This window comes from Protopterus annectens, chromosome 9.part0 (genome assembly GCF_019279795.1).
Source record: "Protopterus annectens isolate FY-2018-M chromosome 9.part0, PAN1.0, whole genome shotgun sequence".
Classification (NCBI taxonomy): Eukaryota; Metazoa; Chordata; order Ceratodontiformes; family Protopteridae; genus Protopterus; species Protopterus annectens.
Window position 1 is genome coordinate 309,667,717 of NC_056743.1, and position 24,018 is coordinate 309,691,734.

The 24,018-nt window shown below is 38.0% G+C and overlaps 1 protein-coding gene across 1 annotated transcript in view; it reads right to left on the reverse strand.

Moving 5' to 3' along the window:
* Nucleotides 1-24,018, reverse strand: part of PGGHG (protein-glucosylgalactosylhydroxylysine glucosidase) — a 471,557-nt gene that overhangs the window by 271,412 nt on the left and 176,127 nt on the right. Inside the window, exon 5 of the mRNA XM_044082889.1 lies at nt 7,886-8,005. Within this exon, the coding sequence (XP_043938824.1) occupies nt 7,886-8,005 (120 nt within the window). The remainder of the gene's footprint in view (nt 1-7,885; nt 8,006-24,018) is intronic.

Genomic DNA, 24,018 nt, shown 5'->3' on the forward strand with positions numbered 1-24,018 from the left:
TTCCACAAGCAAGAGACTAACAACAATTTCTAGATATTTGTTGCCTCTAATTTCCTTTCCTTTCTTTTGGCTGCTGAATCCAGCTCATTAAGGTATTCTCAATTTACAGATATCTCCCCTCCCTTTTTCTTCTCCTGTTTGGATTCTGATTCGTCTGTCACTCAGAATGAATGACAGTGTGGAGTTTGCAGCATTCAGAAGTGCAGGGATTTGTCTTTGGCACACTGGGCAACTTTGCAGCATACTGCAAAAAACAAAACCTCTGTTTTCTTTGGTAGCGATTCCCCTCTCATTCCAGATCAGTGGCCCTGGTGGAGAAAGTTAGTGATGGGCTCCACTCCCCCTGCACCACCTTAGTAATGGGTGCTAACCTTAACCCTAATGCTGTCCCTTCCCATACCCTAACCCTACAACTTAGTCATTAAAACCTTCCCATAACAACTTAGTCATTAAAACCATACCATAACGCTGCCACTACACAAGACAGACTCAGACACACAAGCATTTACAAACACACACACAAACAACACTACATCTATTCCCTAACCTAACCCTTACCCTAAAATACACAAACTCACACAAACACACAGCACCCATCCTTCACTCATTCCGACCCTAACCCTAACTCCTACATAGACACACACTCTCAACCCCCCTAACCTCACTTACCCGTACTGACATTCCATACTATTGAAATATCCACCATTTGGCCATCTGTACCATTGACATTAAATCACACCTCTGTGTTTGTTGAATAAATGTGCATACATACACACATATATACATATACTAACATATATATATATATATATATATATATATATATATATACATATATATATATACATATATATTTATTTATTTGCAGTTGGTTTACCAGGATAGTCCATTGGGCCAATATGAACCCGTTTTCAATGGGGTCCTGGGGAGAAAAGCTCCAAAACAATCAAGGTTACAATAGGTTTTAGCTCCAAAACAATCAAGGTTACAATGGTTTATAGATTATAATTTTACAAGTGTTCTATACTAGAGCAAGCATTACAAACAGTACAGACTAGTGATGAACATTACAGGTGATACAGATTAGTAAAGGATCATTACAAAATAAATACTGAGGAGCCAATACATATTAGGAAGCTTACACTTAAGAGGTGCAACCTAATGCATACTTTGCAAACAGCTTAGTAATTACAGGGATGTATGAGTTGGGGGAGATAGTAAAAGGAGATTGCTTGTGTAAAGAGGGGAAAGAAAAGAAGACGGAAATTGGCAGCATAAGTTATGTAAGGTGGGAGCAGGAGCATTCCCAATGGGATATTAGATGTGAGTGAAGAGATTTTTTGAAAATAAAGCGATTAGAAGTGGTACGAATGGATGGAGGTAGAGATTCCAGAGACGTGCTAGACCATAGGATAGAAGATGTTTGCCTGGGGGACGAGTTGGTTTGTACACTTCTAATAGATTTTGGTTGTTAGACATGAGTACTCTGTCAGGTAGGTGCATTTTAAAGGCAGAGGAAAGGGAAGGACAGAGGGAGGGGTTGAAAATGAGCTTGTGTGCAAGAGTAAGTTGAGTATAGGTGAGTTGATTGGGTAGTTCTAGCCATTTCAGTTTGTGGAGAGAGGAACAGTGGTGAGTGGAGGACTTATGGCTGGTAGCAAACTTGGCAATTTTGTTGTAGCAGGAGGACAGTTGTGTTTTCAGGGAGGATTGTAGATAACTTAGGAGTGGAGCTCCATAGAAAATGGAGGGGATAAGAAAAGATGTAGAGAGAGTGATTTTAGTGACAGGTGTAAGATAATGATTTTGTCGGTAGAGCATACCTAGTTTTTGATGGGTTTTTTGATGTTTAGTTGTAAGTGGGAGTTGAATTTGAGCTGACTATCAATTTGGACCCCAAGTAACTTGGTCTCTGATACCAGTTCCAGAGTTGTATTATTATGACTAGTAATAGAGAATGTGTTTGTGTCGAAAGAGGTGACTTTAGAGGGAGTGAATACCATTAATTTGGTTTTAGAGGCATTGAGTGCTAGGTGATTTTTATTCATCCATTGTTCAGTGGTTGAGAAAGCATCTTGAGTAATCCTTAGGAGTATAGGGATAGATGTGGCAGAACAGATAATAGTTGAATCGTCTGCGTATTGGATGATATTTGAGAAAGGGATAGAGTTGCGGATGTCATTTATAAATATATTAAAGAGGAGGGGACCCAGTATGGAACCTTGGGGAGCTCCAGTTGGAGTATTAAGGAATGAGGAGGTGGCCTTTTTCCATTTTACTGCTTGATATCTATTGGATAAGTAGCTGGAGAACCAGTTCAGAGAGGAAGGAGATAGGTTAAGCTTAGAGAGTTTAGTTAAAAGTAGGTTGTGAGAGATAGTGTCAAAGGCCTTAGAGAGGTCAAGTAGTAGGGTAGAAACAATATGACCAGAGTCTCGGGCTTTGTTTACAGTTTCAAAGAAGGAGAGGAGGGCCGTCATAGTGCTGTGGCCTGGTCTGAAACCATGTTGATTGGGAGTTAGTAGGTGATTGTCTAAGAGATGTGGTAGGAGTTGAAGTTGGATACACTTTTCTAGGAGTTTAGAGATGGGAGACAGGAAAGCAATGGGACGGAAATTAGTACCATTGTTATTGTTGCCTCCTTTATGTAAAGGTATGATAAAGGCCTTTTTCCAAATTTGGGGTACTATGCTTTCTTGGATAGAGCGGTTGATTAGAATGCTTATGGGGTAGGCAATCACTTCGGCAGCTATGCTAAGAAAGTGTGAAGGAATGTTGTCAGGAGCATTAGAGCATGGCTTCAGTTTTGAAGGAGTTTTTTTATGGTAGATGTGGGTATAGGTTTTAATGAGAAAAGTGGGGAGTGGGAAGAGGGGGTATATATATATATATATATATATATATATATATATAGATATATATATATATATATATATATATATATATATATATATATATATATATACACACACACACACACACATATATTTATATATATATATATATATATATAGTCTCTCTTTCCTGTTTATGCACCATGTTATATATCTGGCAATGAGCACTTTTCAGTGTTCGTTGTCTCTGTAGCAGTTATGGGTTTTACGGGCTCAGGTTGCTAGCCCACGGCCCAACCATCCTTGTAGGCTGCATATATATATATATATATATATATATATATATATATATATATATATATATATATATTAACATGCTCCACATATTATGTCTTCCTTCATCTAAAATAGAGTATTGATTTCATTTTCAAAAAACAAAAAAAAAAAAAAAGCAATTTACAATCTACTGTATTTCAATCACATCTTTTTTTTTATTATTTCAATTACATCCTATTGTATGTCACACATAGGTCAACCTTCCCATTGTTATCACTATGCAGGTGATGAAGAACAAGTGGCTGAGGCCTATGTACCAACATCAGAGTCAGTCACTCCTGAAGCCCATTGTGGGTTCAGTGACCAAGCTGGGACTGCTTTGCCTTGGAGAAGTGAAGGCCTGTTTCAGGAAGGCAGCCCAGACTCGTCACATGCAGCATGCCTGACACATGATGCTTCCAGCCACAGTTGTGGCACCTGTGGTGGCCCAGCTCAGCTTTAGCAGTCGGCTAAGTATGTGCGTCAGTATCACACTGAAAATGTGGCCATACAGAAAGCCTCCTGCACCATATTGCAGATTAACCTGTCTGGCTGGCCCCAGTCATACTTCTCAACTGTACAGATTTTTCACAGAATGTCCAGATTTTTGCCTCACAGTTTTGGTCTACTTTTCATAAAATTGTGTTTTTCTGGCAAATTAGTGGAAAATCATTAAAGACAGAAGTTAGAAAATGATGACAAACATTTGAGTTTCAGACTTCCTACTCCACAGAAATTCATGCTAATGCAAAGCCTGTTAGTCTATCAACTTTTTAAATATTGCTCTTACAAACTCAGAAAGTGTCTGTATTTTTGGGCCTTTGTCCCACTTTTATTTATGGCTTTGTCCAGATTTCTTGATCTAAGAAGTTGAGAGGCATAACCCTGTCACCAGGTAACCAACTGGTAACCAGGCCACATTGGTTTATAGTCAGATGCCCTCTCTGCAGGACTTGCAGTCCCCTCCAACTGGAACATCAGACTATCTCCTGCTTGGTGCCATTCCCATTGTACTGTGTCATACCCTATACCTTGTGTCTAGTACAGTATCATTTGTCCACATTCTGTAAGTATACATCAATCTTTTGTCATTTCACCCTTATGTAAGCATAACCACCACTTTTGTCTGTACTAATTCATGCTGGTTTTCTTCCTTCCACAAACTCTCCTGCTCCCTCTCGCCATACCCTCCATGACCCAGGACCACCACTCCACCTTTCTGGAGACACTGGAAAACATGAAGGTCCTACCGAACACCCTGATATTGGGCGATTTCAATTAACCTACTATTAACCAGGAAAACTACTTGAGCACAAACTCCCAGGCTCAGCACTTCCTGGAATTTATCAACTCAAATGCCCTGGATCAGCTGGTAAACTCCCCTACCAGAGGCCACAACATATTGGACCTGGTCATCACCAACATGGGCGACAGGTGTTCCGTACCGGAGGTCAACCCATCGTTGGTTAGATCAGACCATAAACTAATCACCCTGGATGTCCATACCCCGCCACCACCCCCAACCAAGGAAACCACAGTGAAAAACTTTTCTAAAGCAAACTTCACCTTACTTAAGGCAGAGGTGGTAAGTTTCACAGCCCCCATGCTAAAGGACAACACAGCCCAAGATGCAGAATCCTTTACAATTGCACTCTATGAGCACCTACAAGGATGCATGGATCATGCCATCCCTAGCAAGACCAAGACTCACTCCCCTAAGAGAAGGAAACCAGTCTGGTGGACCCCCACCATAAACAGGTTATACAACAGAAGGCGGAAACTAGTTCAGAAAAAAAGCAAATCCCAAGAAGGAAAGACATCCCTGATCAGTATCAGTAAGAAACTAAGGTCCCTCATAAAATCATTCAAGGCTAACTTTGAAAGAAAAATAGCCAAGGATTCGAAAGATAACCACAAAGCCTTCTTTAGCTATGTCAAGTGGCAACGCGCAGATATGCTCTGAGCTAGTGCAAAATAGCACAAAATATACTGAACCTACTGATATTGCCAACATCCTGGCAGATAGATTCAGTGCAAACTTCACCTCCCTCTCACCTTCAAAAGGGCCCACAACAATACCAGAAAAGTGTAGTGTTCCAGAAATCACACAGAAGCACAGGTGAAAGCAAATCTTTCAAAAGCCAAAAACATAGCACCAATGCGGCCAGATGATGTTCCAGGCTGCATCTTGCACGAACTACAGAACGAACTAACCTCCCACCTAAACACACTGTTCAACCTCAGCCTCTTCACAGGCTAAGTGCCCATAGAATGGCGCACAGCAATGGTTATTCCGCTCCACAAAGGAGGGGCCACAACTGGCCCTGGTAGCTATCGGCCCATAAGCCTGACTAGCCTGGTCTGCAAGGCTATGGAGCGCATCATCATGGAACTCATTAACAAAGATATTGGGAACCTCCAAACACTTGACCCAACACAGTTTAGCTTTGTTAAGGGCACTACTAAACCTGGTTGACTTCTTTGAGACAGTCACCAAGGCCATACACGAGGGAAAGGTGGTTCACACAGCCTACCTTGATCTCGCCAAGGTGTTCGACACCATTCCTCATTCGGGTATTATAGAAAAACTCACCAGCCTGAACATAAACCCCTACGTCACAAGATGGGTTGCCAACTGGCTTACAGACAGAACTCACATGGTAAGAATAGCAGGCTCCAGGTCCGACTCTAAACCAGTCACAAGTGGTGTCCCACAAGGCTCAGTTCTGGGACCCCTACTGTTCGGCATATATTTCTCAGAAGTACAGGCAAACACAGGAGGACTATGGCTAACCAAGTTCACCAATGACTACAAACTGGGAGCCATAATTGACTCTCCGGCTGACACGGACATCCTTCAGAAAGGCCTTACTGAGTCAGACACCTGGTGTCAAAGTCATGGCCTCAAGCTAAATGCCAAAAATGCATAGTCATCCCGTTTGGGAAAAACAAACACCCACAAATTACCACATAGGCGGCAGCCCCCTTAATACAGAAGAGGTAATAAGACATCTGGGGACCCAGTTAGATCGTAATCTCTCCTTTGACAATCATATTGCCAAAGTAGTTAGGAAATCCTTCTATTTGGCCCATCTAATTACTAACAGGTTCGCATCTAGAAATAAAGAGGTTATAGTGCCCCTCTACTCATCACTCATCAGACCCATCATAGAGTACAATGCCCCATTTGGGATGTACCTCACGAGATACTTCCAACAGCTGGAAAGACCACAAAAGCACCTCACCAAGAGGATTACTGGCCTCAAACATATGTCCTATGCAGCCTGACTGAAAAAACTCCAGCTGTACTCAGTGGCATATCGCTTACTCAGAGGTGATCTCTGCCTGGCTTACAAAGCCATGTCCAACTCAGAATTGATGGACATGCTCCACCTAAACAAATCCAAGTCACTGCGAGCCATGCCCTCTAGTGAGTTAAACCTCACCACAACAATAAATAGAACATTCTGGAGGGATAGATTCCTGTCACAGAGACTCCCCATGCTTTGGAACAAAATTCCTAGCTACATTAGGAAGAGCCCTTCACTAACACTCTTCAAAAGAAACCTTGACGAGTGGATGGGTAACAGAAAATACACCCCTGGGATCACTTCATTGGCTCTGCTTGACAGAGGCTCAGTTAATCAATCAATGGGGTGGCGAAAGCCGACAAACTCTGGCTAGGCTTAAAAATGTCCTCGGGCAGATAGCCTAGTACCTACCTATGAACCTTTGCTTGCATTCCATACTCTATTCCCTTCTGTATTTAAAAAAAAAGTGTGCTCTAGTCCCCAAAATATTATCCTGCTTTCTTGCTCCCACCTTGCAATTTGTCCAATTTGCTCTCCTTGTGCATTTCCCTCTACTTATTGTCTGCCACCTTTCCTCTTGTCATATACTGCCCCTTCCACCCTACTTTGTTACAGTTGTAAGTGGAAATCTGTGCGCCCCAACATTAGACATCATACTTTTGTGGAATGATTCCATGCTTCTTTGAGCAGCTGTGGTGAAAAAATCACACTAGGTGTGTCTCATAGCAGAACAGCACATGCTACCCATTTCTGCTGGACACAGGTAGCCTGTAAATGGTTCATCTTCCAAGCCCATGCTTACACTCAAGGGTATCAGAACTTGTCAGAGATTTGGGATGCAAGGCTAGGCTTAAAAAGGCCATTGTAAATGTTAGCCTAGTAAACACCTATGAGCCTATGAGACAGCTATTCTGCAAAGTGGACTACATGGTGTGCAAATATACAATTCCTATTTGCAATGTAATGTGACACTTGCACAAATTATTGGAGTAACACAATGGACATGCTACGTAATACATCACAAGTGAATGAGGAAGGTTAGTTAGCAGTACACCCCTTCTCACTGTTAAATTTGTAATTATTCTAATGGTGCTATGCTTTGTAGCATATTTTATTGAATACAGCTTGGTTGTACGGGGAATACTTACAATTCCCAATCTACATATACACCCCCACTGTACAATCCAGTTTCAGCTACATACAACATATATTTTCACTTTGTATTTCTTTTACATTTGTTGCAGCTTCTCATCGGTTTTAAGTCTGTAGACGTTATCTTGCCTCCATGGGTTATGGAAATCATTGCAGTGGCCTTGTTACCAAATGAATCCATAATTACATGAGAATTCGGTGCCCATACTACTGACCAAAATTGCACTGACTATGCAGAAGATGAAACTTGCCTTTACATGCTACTCTTCTTACCTTGTATCCTTGTTTTTGTGCATTTTGTGTAGCTCCATTAAGAGTCCGTATCCGGTAGTTTAGAATATCACGTCCAATCTCTGGATAGAAAAGCAGAACATTAGGGTACATCCATGTATCCTGTAAAAAAAAAAAACAGACATAAATAATAAATTATTGTTTTTCCTTTGCACAGTTTTACAGGCTCTAAAAGTAGGGAAACTACATGAATTGAGCAGAATCCCAGACAACTGTTGTTACAATTTTAGTCATACTGCTTTAAGCAGGCTTTCATTTAAGGGTACAGAAAAAGTATTTACAAGACTAACTTGTCCACATAAAAAAGAACTTCAACTCTGCATATTAGACAAAGCCATAGCACATCTGCAGAGAACACTGTAGAAAACACAGAATCATAAATGGGGAATTACTTTTTTGATATTCAGTTATTATTGGTACGTATTGAGTGCACCATTGGTATGCAATAAATACAAAATCTGAACACTTTCAACATGAAATACTCTATATAAAATGAACAACAACAAACAAAAAATTACAGTTAATATTGGTGTTTCACTTGATAAGAGCAAAGTAAAAAAAGTGAGTTGACTACTTGGTGGGACAAGGTCTTAGAAAAATGCAAATACAGTCCAAGACATTCTGTTTTACTTCATATACTGTATGTAATAAGCTTTACAATACAAAATGATGACTTGTAGTGTAGCAGGCATAAAGGAAAAAGTAGCAAAATATGTCAACCAAAATGAAAAGATACTAGTTAATGAAGATGCACAAACTATACATTTCTGCATTCTGAATATTTACTGCATAATATCAGTTCAGGTGAGAGCATTGTTTGAATTTTGACATTTGCAAAATATTTGTGCAAAAGTCTGAATTCCAAGAACAAAGTCTGCTTCTAATACTAAACACAACTTATTCATAGGGAATGTAACACTGTATTTTGCATATTTTTTAAGGGGGTTAGGTAGTGGGGCTCTATTGGTAAAACTTGAACTTGTCTGGAATTTTAGCTATTGTATAACTACTTTAGAGAAGTGAAAGTACTACGCTGCAGTTATTGGACATGTATTATAAAATCATTTATGTGAAAATTAAATTTGCAAGGGTTAATGGGAAGATGTATTATCAGAACATGTTTATAGGTTCATCGTACTAGGCTAATTGTCCTTGTGGACAACTTTAAGCCTAACCAGTAATCCCATTTGAGAATTAAACCTTGTGCCCTGTGTATGTAAGGTAAACTTTTTAACCATTATGCCAACCCATTATCAACATTTGGCTTACTTCTTTGTAATGCTACTCTCCTTAGCAGTTTATACCTATAGTCTTGTTCTACTGCAGTTACTTCAGTTTGTCAGTGTTAGTATATTACAACATGTAAGCCATATAGCACTGTGATAGAACAACACAGAGAAAACATTCCAAACAACAGGAACCACATTATCAACCTAGACCTTAATGCATTTGTCCTCTTATAATCAGACGTCTTCAGAAATAAGAAGAGCTTTCTAAAAACATAAACAGAAATGATAACACCACATGTTAAAGAACAGCCAATGGTTGTTTGCAACTTTGTAAGTCACTAACATAATTCAATTCAGGAATAACATTTGCTCCTAGTCTTAGCTGCCAACTTAACTCTTTGATCCCCAGTTTATATGTCATCATTTAGGCTTGTTTGTTTCACACACATGTATTTACAACATTTACAGAAACATTAGGAAACATTCATATTTATTTCTGACATTGTGGCCATTATCATATGTCAAGTCTTCATTGTCCCTTTCAAAAATTGCCTTTAAATTGGCATTCTTTCTGTAAACAAAGCAAGGTTTTGTTTCCATATTTTTAGCAGTTCAGGATTACCTGTCAACATTTTCCAGTTGTTAGTAAGAAACTGTTTGTTCATGTTACTATCCACAGTGTTGTCCAGAGAGAAAAAATGGTTAGAATAATTACTGTCTTGACTGGTGGTTGGCCTCCACTCAGAATATGTGTATATTTTGTTTCCTGTTCTTTTTCTAACATGCTTAAATATTTCATCTATCATGTTAACATCATATTCTCTAGCAATAAACATTTTCTTTGGCAGTTTTAACTCTTTCAAAAATAATGTCACTTGTTCTGAATTTTGATATGCATATAGCATGACTTTTGACAACAGTGCACTTATATTCATTTGTGACAACTTTTTCCATGTAGATATTTACTAATAAAGATGAGTTTTCAGTATATCCTAGAGTTCATTTCACTCTTACTACAATCCTCACTGATAGTGACATACAAAAAAATCATATTGTCTTTGGACCACTTTTCAGAAAGACTCATATATACTGTAGTGTTATTAATGTATGTAATAAAGTTATTCAATTTGTTTTCTCCCCCACGTCATGTGAAAAACAAATTGTCAACGTGTCTGATGTATGGCAAAATGTTTCACCAATGTAATACTGATGCAATTATTAATACAGAATTTTAAATACAGAATTATACAGACATATTTCTAGAACTGTAAGCACAATTTTTTAAAAACAGAATTCTACAGACAGAATTACACAGATAAAGCTCTAAGCATGTAGCCCTCCAAACAGATTTCTGTAGGAAGAATTCTAAACACAGAACTAGACAAAGAATTCTACACATATATAATTCTAAATAATTTGAATATATCTAAACATATAAGCCAATTAAAAGAATTATACAGACAAAATTCTAAACAGAATTCTAGCACAAATTTGTAAAATTAGTTTGGCTGTGTAGCACAATGGGATGTAGCCCTGATTGCAGCTCATGTGACTGAAGTTTTATCAGTGGCTTGACACTAGGGGAGCCAGGCATGGAGGTGGAAGTCTGAAGAGTGTGGCCTACTCACCTCTCCTGGGGATACTTGTAGGGAGGGTTGTGCTCACTCAGGGGCACAGAGTCTGTGAAATTTCATTGGTGGAGACTAGGGAAATCATCTCTTGTGCATGGGGGGAGGGCCAAGGCTGCTTTGAGGAACACTAGTTGCAGAAGTGATGGGGCATCTTCTACAGTTGACTCATTGTACACCCACCCCTAGCAATCTGCAGAGTATTTGTGGGAGGCAGTGCTGCAAAATTAGAAAAAAATGTTGAACCACCCCTTATGTCTGGATAACGACCCCTTTTAGTTGACCCTTATCCGGGTGATAGGTGGTGGACAGGCCAACTGTCTTGGAAGGGGATGATGACTCACTTAAAGTAAGGGCAAAAATCAGTAAAACAGCTTCTAAATGCCAAATTCTACACACAGAATCCTATAGAAAGAATTCTAAATGTAGCATTCTACCGATACCATTCTAAGTGCAGACTTCTACAGACATAAATAAAAACACAATATTCTAAACAAATACAGAACTAGACACATGACATTCTAAACACAGAATTCTATACACATATTCTTAAATGCAGAATTTTGCAAAATTACAAACAAAGTTCTGAGCTAAGATTTCAGAAAGAATTCAACAGATTTCTAAATATAGAAATGTACAGACAATGATAAACAGCTTTGCAGGAAAACATCTAGACACAGAATGCTACAGATTGAATCCTACAGATAGATCTTCAAGCATTCAGTTATGCACATAGAAATCTAAATGCAAAATTATACAGGACTAGTTTTACATACACAATACCAAAGAATGCTCAACAAAGGACTGTATAGAAAGAATTCTACAGCAATAACTCTGGAGCTAGAATTCTAAGGGCAAATTCAAATTCCACTGAAACAATTAAAAAATCTACAGTTAAGATTTTTAACTTAGAACTCTAAGGATAAAACATATTTTGAAAGAAATCTAAATTAAAACATGGTATTCTAAATAGATAAGAATTGTGAATAGCGACTTCTAAACATACAATGATTCAATCACAATTTAAAATATTGAGTTTTAAACATACATTTCTAAAGTCAGAATTCCATAGAAATAATTGAAAATACTTAATTCTAAACTCTAAATGCTACAGAAAATTATACAGAAAGAATTCCAAATGTGGAATTTTGGAATTCTACAGATAGTATACTGATGGAAACTTCTACAGTTCTAAGTACAGAATTCTACTGATAGCATTCCACAGATAAAACTCTTCTAGGAGAACTGTAAACACAGAATACAATAGATAAAATGTTTATAGTTAGATGCCTGGAAAAAATAATTTTAACTATAGAATTATACATAAAGGATGCTGTAGATGAAATTATGAAAAAAGAATTTCAAAACACAGAATTCTAAAGATAAAATTCAAAACAAAATTATACAGATAACATTATTTGCAAAGATAGAACTCTAACCATGAATGTTACAGATATAAATCTACAAAACAAGATTCTAAACACAGAATGCTGCAGATAGACAGATATCTAATTATCCATGCAAACGTCAACAGGCACAATTCTAAACATAGATTTCTACACAATTCTACAAATCTACAAATAAAATTATTAACATAGATAAAACTCTAACCATAGAATTATACAGTCTAAAAACAGGATTCTTCACACAGATTTCTAAACACAGAATGCTACCTACAAACGACAACAGATATAATTCTAAACAAGATTTCTATACATAAAATTCTAAACACATAATTACACAGAAGAAAGAATTCTACACCTACAATTCTAAACACAATTCTATAGAAAGAATTGAACAAATATAATTTTGTTGGAATTATAAGCAGTTGAATTCTAAAGACAAAAATCATGGAGATAAAATTCTAAATTGAGAATTCAATAGATAGAATTCTGAACTGTGCAGACAGAATTCTAACTGTAACATTATAAACAGAATTATATGTACAACATTGTAAATACAGAAAAATATGTATACAATCCAAAGTACAAATTTTAATGAGAAAAATCTACAGATAGAATTCTAAGCACAGCATTTTACAGACAAAAGTCCAGAGACTAATTTCTAAACAAAGAATTTTACTGATACAGTTATAAACATGGAATTCTGAATGCTAAATTATGCAGATAGATTTATAAAAAAAATCTACAGGAAAATCAGAATGCTATAGAAAGAATTCTAAAGTCAAATGTCTGCACCATAGTAAACCTGGATATCTGCAGGTAAAATTCTGAACACAGAATTCTAAACACCGAGCTCTACACAGTTCCAAAACATGCAATTATATAAAAAGAATTCCAAACCTAAAAATATATAATGATCATTCTAACCTCACAGTTGTACAGGTAGAATTCTAAATGCACAATGTTAATAAATATATTTATATATAAACATAACCTGACTCATAATTTTAGAGGCAGAATACTTAACACACGTTCTATAGAAAAGAAACACAGACAGGATTCTAAACACACAACTCTAAGGCTAAAAATATAAACAGAGAGTTCTAGGAATATCATTTTCAAACATAATTATACAGACTGATTTACAAACAGACTTTTTCAGACTGTTAGAGTGAGGGTATTCTTAGTGAATTCACTATAGTACATTAAGGTAGAATAAGGTCTGAAAATATAGTCAGACATGCATGCATTCTGTTTCAGAGAAAGACAGTTTATTAGAAGGGAAAGATAAGCATAAGAGATGCAGAAAACACAGACATACAGACTGTTCCTTTTGCAAGGGAAAGATACAATCTTGCCAGGTACAGAATCTTCCTTTCTCAAGGGAAAAATATGCAAAGCAATGGAATGCTAGATGAAGAGGTACGTGCAAGACCAGGCTTGGCAACCAAGGCTAAAGAGGAGTGTAAAGCATTGCAGGGTTTTGATATTATTGAAATACACTTCAGATATAGTCTGAAAAGTCAGTTAGTTAGTTCAGACTGACGTACAGAAAAGATTAAATATCCAGCATTTTAGAATACAGTACAGGCACTAAAACCTGAATATAGAAATCAAGTCAAATATCCATACAATTCAGGAGGAAAATACTGTTTTAGTTAATATAATTCAGGAGAATCAGAATATATGTGCAGAAACTTTAGATATATTTAGCAGCACTGTTATTACAAACCAGCATTCCAGCATTTCTACAGACTGTTATTGTTTATCAGCACTGTTAATGAAGGCAGTATTCGGATATTGTGAACATCTAATAAAGCCCCATTAACCGAACTACAGTGTGTGCAAACTTTATTGTGAAAATACAAAAAGACATGACCCATAAAAGAGAGACTGGCACCTGTTAAGCACAACTTTGGGTAATCAACAAATAAAGACTTTACTTACAGTCTCATTTCAGTTGTTTCCAGTTAATTCCAGTATAATACAATCATATCAGTTCTTTCACAAATATAATTAAAATGCAAATTTTACAGTCAGGAATGTTATAGCTTGGACTACATATAAATAAATATGAGTGGAATGCTAACTACAGGGTTCTACAGACTGAATTCTAGGCAGGGAATTTTCAACACTACAATACTTTTTTTAAACACAACACTTTACCAAACTCAACTCTATAAATGGAATTATGCAGACAAAAACAAAAATTCTACACAGATAGAAGTCTAAACAGATAATTCTATACACAAAACTATAGGGATGCCATTCTACACATACAATCACAAAGAAAATTCTACGGATGACATTCTAAGCACACAACTCAAAATATATAATAGTAAGTACAGAGTTTTACAGAAAGAATTCCAAAGAGTTCTAAACACAAAACTATAAATTTAGAATTCAAGAGAATCCTAAAGAGAGAATTCCAGTCAAGGGCATTCCACAGCTTGAATTCTAAACAGAGAAGTCTAGAGATAAAACTGTACAAATACATTTCAAAATAATTCTGCAGACAGAATTCAACTTATAGAATTCTAAACACATCATGTTATAGACATAACAATGAATTCTAAATGTAGGATTCTACAGAGACGTCTATAAACAATTCCATACACAGATCTCTAGGCACAGAATTCTGAACATAGAATTCTACAGATAGAATTCCAATTTTACAGACAAAACTCTAAAGATGGAATTCTACAAAAAAAAAAATAATAAAAGCAGAATTCTACAGAGTGAATGATGATACTGAAAGAAGTATAAGCACAGAATTCTACAGATGTAATGCTATGCAAAGATCTATACAGGAAAAGTTATACATGCAAATCTATAGAAGGAATTTTAAACACAGAATTCTTCAGTCAAATTTTAAACACACAATTCTATTGTTAACCTACTAATAAATGAAGTCCAAGATGCCATTGATACAACTCAGCATGTCAGAAAGGACAAGAATACCAACTTGTTGACTTGCAAGTGTCTGTGCAGAGAAGTGAACAAAGTGACAGTTGGAAAATATTCACCAAAAAGAGGAGGAGAAAAGGGCAATATCACCAACAATGCAGCAACTGAATACAAGGAAAAGCAAACAAACAGACTATACATGTCTAAACCCAAAGAAAACCTAGTCCCAAACATGGGCAATATTGTAGCACAGTACACATGAGAAACAGAAAGCAATCACTATGGGTCGTGTGAGTACAAAGTCACCACAACACAGAAACACTGTTCATTTTTGACAAACACAACAGAGACCGAATATGCAGAAACCCACACCCTAACTCAAGAGTTCAAAAGTGATGCACACCAAATCCAGTTTAAAAGAAGCATCTTGCAGGGAAATGGGAATACACACACTGCATCAGCCAAAGTAAAAAAGTGTGACTTGAATCCATAATCACAGTAACCTATCACAATACTCCTACACAGTGGCAGCTGGTGACTTCAAATTAAAGAGGGACTGCAGGAGACAGCTGAATGTGTGGGGACAATGGTAAGGGGTGTTGCCAACTAGAAAGGGGTGGAGCTATGCTCAAAACCACAACTGGAACTTTAATTAAATACGCTGCCCTGTGTGCCAAACCATCATTACAAGAGTCCAATCAAGACAAAATGAAGTGTAAAAGAAAAAAAAAATTTCAATGCATTGGCTACATGACAGCTTACTTAATATCTAGATGGAAACTTAAAGGTTGTGAGGCATGAAAAAATAAATTACTTTTTAAATACATTACTGGAATGCCAGTCAAAATAAAGTATTAAAAAAAAAACAAACAGTACTCAACTCAAACCACTTCTCCTTGCACTGCAGTTCTAATTATAATTTATATTCAGCTTTATAAAATTACCAGGTAACATACTGAAAGTAGCAATCTCTGTGATACTCCCACATGTAAAAATGCTTCTTATCCAGAAAAGACCTGCTGCCTGACAACAACTATCTACTTGTTTCATGTGGAAGACATGATCAAAGTAAAAAATGAACAGCAAACAAGATACAAGCTCAAGATAAATTACTTAAAGGATTACTGTACAAGTTGTGGACCACACATGATAGATTGGCAGTTTAGTTTACGGGTAAAGCCTGCAAATATGACTGCAAGTCCCCAACAAATGTAATGAGCTTCTGAAAATACTGTAATCCTGTCCTTTATTACAAATACTGTCATATGCATTTCAATACCCAAGGCTTACACATTATCCTGTTATGAAAATATTCTCTGCATGGCAACAACAAAAAGACCTTCAATGTTGGTAATTAACAGTATGCTTATTAAAGCTTATTTGCATCTTACAATCTCCGACAAGCTTACCTGATGGTCATTAAAGCATTGCTACTTAAACACAGAGCAACAGGGCACTGGGACAGCATGCATTTTCTGAATGGTAAGAAGCATAACTCAACAGTATAAAAATATGACAGAAAACCAGAACATTCTGCAAAATCAAGGACAGATGAAAAGCCATTGTCGTACTTGTGTCTACCTTGGATGGGGGAATAATCTGCACATTTACACTGCATAACTGCTATTGCCTTGTTTGGACATATCCAGAGTCACTACATGGGGGAGTGGGGTGCAACAAGTATGTCACAATTTGAAATGTCTCTGGCTGACGGTGATGGCTCTGACACTCATACCTCTCAACCTCAGAGCAAGAAATCTGGACAAAGCCATACATAAAAGTGGGATACAGGCCCAAAAATAAGGACAATTTTTAAATATTGCTCTTATAAACTTAGAAAGATAATATAACAGTAGTAGGTCTTGCATTAGTATGAATTTTCTTAAGGGCATGAAATCTGAAATTCAAATGTCTGCCATTATTTTCTAACTTCAGTCTTTAATGATTTGCCACTAATTTGCCAGAAAACCACAATTTTATGAAAAACGGACCAAAAATATGATGCAAAAATATAAAATTGCCACGCAATACAGCTGGGAACCTGTCAAAGAAGGGACACCTTTTTAATATTAGCACTGTTAACTTGAGCAGCTGACAAAATATGAGAATCTACATGCATTTCTGAAATAAAAGTAATCTATAACTCTGATCATTACAGTTATTTATAATTTTAAACCCTCCACGTTTTCTTCCAAAATTGCCTTTTTGCATAAGGGGAGAGCAACATTTTCAGCCAAAATTGGTGACAGTTGAGAGGTTTGGATATTCCTAATTCTATAAAGTGATGTATTTGCACATACCTCTCAACATCTTAATGCAGGAAATCTGGACAAGGCCAAATATATTGGGGGAACATACAAACAGTACTAAAATTTGCTCTTGTACAAACTTAAGGCAGTTGATAGAATAACAGGTCTTGCTTTAGCATGCATTTTTCTGAAGGTTATGATGTCTGAAACTCAATGTCTTTCATTATTTAGTGACTTCATTCCTAAATGATTTGCCAGAAAACCACAAATTTTATGAGGAACAAACCAAAAATAAGCACAAATCTATTCATTCTGCAAAAATCTGGACAGTTGAGAGGTATAGTTCAGTCGGGGCTGTCTTTGAGTTTGCTGCCCTTCCCCCCCTCACAAAATTGTGGTTGAATGGAGCCTCCCACCTGCAGCGATTCCAATGCCCCATTTCTTGGTTATTTCGCCCTATTTACCATAAACACTGCAATGTGCATACTGATTTACTTTTTCTATGAATTGGATTTCATTTGAAAGTTTTATTTTGCATTTTACAGCACAAACACTAATACATATCTGCTAAACAAAGCAATGCAGTCTCACAATGAAAATAGACTTAGCATTAAAACTTCTCTGCCCTTGAAACTCACATTCATTGAAACAGCATTGAAACCCACATTCAAAGAAAATACATTTTGGCAGTGGCAGATAAAGATTAACTTTGGGCTGTTTTCAAATCATAGGCCCCTTGCACATGAAACATACACATGCTCTTTGATACACCTTCTTGACTGTATTAAATTATATTCTTTGTACAATACAGTACAGTTTTTATAGGGTGTTTTAAAATTATTGTTTTGAGCATTTTTCCAGTAAACAATGAAACAAAATGCATGCACCAATAATGACAAAACTACCCAATTCAGAACATTTCCATCATAAAAGTCTACTCAGACTCCTACAGTCCACCAGTATCAGTAAATATGCACAATCTCTGAAGTAGTAAAAGTCATCTAAATAATTCCACGTTAAAGAGATCTGCAACTAATGAAGAGGTTGTTGTTAGCAAACAACTTTATATTTCATTGTTTCATCTACAAATAAAGTACATGTTGCCCTTGAGGAATAAATTGCTAGTAATATTGCAATAGGGAATGGATGGCTAACTGATAACAGTTATAGTTATTAGGTATCTTCGCCAAAAAGGACTGCAGCATCCACCCCCTTTATAACACAGTACAGTATCAGCAATGCACCTATCTACAGTGGGAGTAGAACCCACAGCCTTCTGTATCAAAAGCAAGTACACTACCTGTTGTTCTATTAACAATGCAAGCAGACTCAGCATAAGCAGCACTAAACTTTTGTTCCCCTGCAGCTCTCAGCTCCTTGTAAAATCTACTCGACAGTCAGCTGTATATCTGAACTTTTCAGCACAAGAAATCTGGAAAAAGCCAAACATTTATTGGGGGGACAAAAGCCCCAAAACTAGGGACACATTTTAAACATTGCTTGCATAATGCTGGAAAGTTGCTAGAATAAAATGCTGTGTTACCACCATACATTTAACTGCCAAGTCTTGAAACCAGACCCTGTGGAAAATAGTCAGCACAACATACCACTATATCATATCAGCTGTTTTGTGAAAGAGAGGAAGACTGAATCTTAAATGGCCACCATTTAGTGAATTCAGTTTGCTCACCACAGTTGTCAACCTCTTAGCACAAAACACCTGAACAAAGCCAATAATGGGGGAATACAACCCCCAAAGATATTCAGTGAATTCAGTTCTCACTATAGCTCTCAACCTCTTAGCACAAAACACCTGGACAAAGCCAGTAATGGGGGAATACAGCCCCCAAACATATTCAGTGAATTCAGTTCTTGCCATAGCTCTCAACCATAGCACAAAAAACCTGGACAAAGCCAATAATGGGGGAATACAGTCCCAAAAATAGGGACACATTTCAAATATCCATCTTATAAACTTAGAAAATTGCTAGAATAAAATGTTTTGTGTTACCATGTACTTTCTGAAATAGGAAGTCTGAAATTCAAATGCCTGCCATTTTTATTTATTTAACCTTTGTTAACCAGAATAGTCTGACTTGGAACAAAAGCAGATTTTCAGCAGAGGCCCAGGGAGAAACACTCCAGACACATGTCTTTGTAAGATGGGAGGACACCAGAGCACACCCACACAAACACAGGGAGGACATGCAGTCTCCACACAGAAAGCACCCCAGCCAAGAATCAAACCAGAGAACCTGCAGCTGTCAGGCAGCAATGTTGCCACTGCACCACTGACTATGTAAGGGAAAAAAAACACAGAAACCACATATTTTTATTTTTATTTATTTAACATTTGTTAACCAGGAAAGTCTAACATGGAACAAAAGCCAATTTTCAGCAGAGGCCCAGGGAGAAACACTCCAGACACATGTCATTGTAAGATGGGAGGACACCAGAGCACACAGATGAAACCCACAAAAACACAGGGAGGACATGCAGACTCCACACAGAAGGCACCCCAGCCAAGAATCAAACCAGAGAACCTGTAGCTGTTAGGCAACAATGCTACCACTGCACCAGTAACTGTGTAAGGAAAAAAAACACAGAAACCACAGATTTTATGAGGAACAGAACAGAACAAATATGAGGCAAAAATCTGCAATGGTGGTGGGTAGGGAATTCAGGCTCTTGCCACCTGCACCTAAGGTACAAGGTTCAAGCCCACCACCATATATCCTGAGTTTTCTCTAGCCACAAATGTATAGCACCTGGGGCATTTTACAAACACTTCAGATGAGTGTTTATCCTCAGTCCCATTCAAGTTCCTCAGTGTTTCCAGAGTCCTGCACAAAGACTTCTGGGCATCTGCAGGGCAGAGATGCCTTCCCCCCTATCCAGACTGTCGACACAGCAGTCTAGAGTTCTATGAGTTCCAGGAACTCCATGCACGCATGCGCAGAGTTCTGAGATTTGTGTGTTTTTTTTCTTCTTTCTACAGTTCCGGGACTCGCAATTTTTTTTTTTTTTTCTTTTTTTTTCTTCTTTCTACAGCTGGGGGGGGGGGGGGGCTGCAGTCCTGCAATCTTATAGCACGAGCTACCCCTGCTCCTACATAGTCCGCCAAAATGAAAATACAGTAGGCAGTCCCAGTTTTCCACTGTATCACAAACACAGCCATAGTGAACAGCAGGTCAGCACATGAAACCAATGCAAAGCAAGGACAAAACTCAAGACCAAGACATGCACACAGTTCCCCTGTGCAGCATGGCAACATTACAGTTTATGTACAGCATGGACACAGACACTTAGCACCACAACAGATCTAATAGGGTAGGCAACAGGAACAGCAAAGCACACCTATATAGTAGAGATGGACAGACAGACACAGAACAATTGACAGCAGTCCAGGATACAATGCAGGCAAAGACTGTATTTCAGAAGTCCAACACTGCTGCTGGAATACATCAATGTGAATCAATGTCTGGCATACCTCTCAACCTTTTAGCACAAGAAATTTGTGCAAAGTCAAAAATAATGGGGGAACAAAGGCCCCAAAATATGGATAATTTTTAACCATTGCTCTTATAAACGTAGTTGCTAGAATAAAAATATTTGTTTACCATGCATTTTCTGAAGGATATGAAGTCTGAAACTCAGATGTCTGTTATTATTTAGTAAGTTCAATTGTCAATGATTCACCAGAAGACCACATATTTTATGAACAACAGACCAAAAATATAAGGCAAAAAATCTGGGCATTCTGCGAAAATCTGGACAGTTGAAAGATATGATGTCTGGTCACTCAAGACACAAAACAGGTCATAGTAAACAGTGCATGAAAACCAAGGCAATTGAGAGAACAGTAGGTGAGGAGGCCAGAGTGGACAAGTGGCAACAATGGCAGGAGACAAGCACAAGTACGTATACTGGAGGTCACAGAAAGGGAGACATCACTTCCACACATGCTGCACTAGGGACCTGAGGTACTCCAACAGACTGCTCAAACAATTCTGTGCCAAGAGCTGTGACAGGTCTGTTAAGACTGCATCCATTGCCATTTGTAGGTGGTGTGACAGATATATTTAATGGTCTCCCAGCCCCCATCAATGTGGCTCTACTCATGGTTTATGACCTGTAGAGGGTAAATGGGAGGCAGGGAATGGGACTTTATGTGATGACAACCATACCTGCATGGCAGCCCTGGATGATCACATCACTGAACCAGTTGAATAAGGGTTCAACTTCACTGTAATAAGGACTTTCAGATCAGCAAAAGCAGTAGTGTCCCACAGTAGCAGAAACACAGATGACATCAACCCTTTCACCTCTATCTGGAAGTCTGGCTATGCAGAATACCACAGCAGGAGAACAACCTTTTGTCCCTGGCACTACAGGATCTGTCCCAAATGAAATAGAAATCCATGCACAAGTGTGCTGGGGAAGATGCATTACATGCTGCACTTTTGAAACCCAGTGAGGTGAGTGGAGAGACCACGTTATTACAAACTCCATAGTAATGTCAAGGAGTTCTGTGAACATACAGTCATGCTGCATGGGTTTTCCTGAACATTAGAGATACAATAAAGGCCCAGCCATGCAAGTATCTCCATGTATAAGGTGGCCATGGATCAGTTAAAGTTGGTGACACACTGGCTTGGGATACAGTGTCTACTACTTAGGGTAGAGGACAGACTAGAAATGGTGTGGGAATTGTGGTGAAGGTCTTCTATAGACAGTGAGGGATGTCATTAGAATTAATTATAGACTCATGGCAGTCAGGCTCCACTGTAAGGATAGAATAGTATTCACAATCTCCATTTATGCTCCACGGAAGGGTTGTGATGGCAATGAAAAGAATGCATTCAGGCACCTTGCAGGATCTGCTAGATAAAACAGGACAACATAAAAAGGTGCTGATAATGAGGTCCTGATCACTCATATTGGAGCAGACAAAACAGGATACAAGGACTGCCTGCGTCCACATAGAAGGAAAACAGAAATAAAGGAGAGGCCATTCTAGACTTCTAACTGGAAAATGGCTTGATGATGACCAATACATTGTTCAATAAGAGAAATATTCACAAGATTACATACAAGAGTGACCAGCATGCATATCAGGTAGACTTTCTCCTAGTAAGAAAAAGGCACTGAGGTAGAATAAGATTACAAAGTCAACCCCAATGGAACAATTGGCCTACAACATAAACCATTTGTGGCAACGATCAGTTGCAAGTAGTAGTCAGGGTAGGGTCTAAAGTCAAAAGAGACTAGTCTGAAGACCTGGAAGTTGACTGAGTGAAAGCACAAGACTTCAAGGAATCTCAAAACAGCATCTATACAAAAAGATTTGTGGCTGGGCCAAGTATGGAAATAAGGTACATAAGGAAAGATGGTGCTGGAATGCAGAAGTCCAGGAAGATATTAAAAAAGGGTGTGCAAAAAAGTGGGAGATACAAAATATGGGCCATACTAAAAAGGAATAATGTTTGGTGGACAAAAAGGCTAAGCAAGCAGTCGTAACAGCAAAGAATAAGGTATCAGACAGAGGCACTCTACCAGCTTTTGAAAAGTGACATTGCAGATGCCACAAAGAAACTCTTTTCAGGTTGCATGGGAAAGACAGAAAGATGAAGAAGATAATCAGGTACCATTCATATTGGGTGCCAGTAAAAATCTGCAGATGAGTACACTGTAAAATAAAGGCAGATGGAAATAATACATCCAGGAACTTCTGAACAAAGAAACCCACACAGAACCTGTACTGCCCCATATATAACCTTTGATGAATGAAGAAGAAGAGCTCACCCTAGAAGAAGTAAGAACATCACTATGGAAAATTAAGTCAGGGAAAGCAGCAGGCTTACATGAGGTCACAGAAGACATGATAAAGACGTTGGGCAAGTTAGGAAAGAAATGGATTCTTAGGTGACTCATAGCAGTACGGCGAGAAAGGGGTATTCTAGGTGAATGGAGAAAAGCATTCTAGTGCCAGGGTACAAGAACAGTGGGGAAATTCACAACTCTGATAGTATAGTGGTATCAAACTTCTGTCACCCTACATGAAAGTGCTGAAGAGGGTGACTGATAATAGATAAGCACAGTAGTAGACGTAAGATGAGAGCTAAGCAGTTTAGACTTAGATTAGGATGTAGCACAAGCAACCTGAAATTTGCAGTGTGGCAGATACTGGAGAAAAACCTAGAAATGAGGAAAGAACCTAAGTGGGCATTCCTACACTTGGGAAAAAAAAACATATGATAAGGTCTCTCTAGAAAGCTGATTTGGGCAGTCCTGTGATGGTACAAGACCCAGAAACATTGGTAGAGTTAGTGTAGGCTACGCATAAGGACTCAATGACATGAGTATGAACAATGTTTGGAATCACACTGGGGGTCCCAGTTGAAGTGGGTGTGCATCAGGGTTCAGCTGTGTCCACCGCTGTTCATACCGATGATGAACTATCTTAGCAAACAGGTCGGAGGGGACAGAACAAAGCTGCTGTATGCAGATGATATGGCACTGCAAGCGGACTCTGAAAAGGAACTTCATCAAGTGATAAGGGAATGGAATGTAACACTGATGGTACATTGGAAGAACACAAGTACAAACAATATGGTTATTATGGCAGAAATGGGTGAGTCAGAAGAAACTGAAATTGAGATTGAAAATACTGAAAGAGATTAACAGTTTAAGTATCTG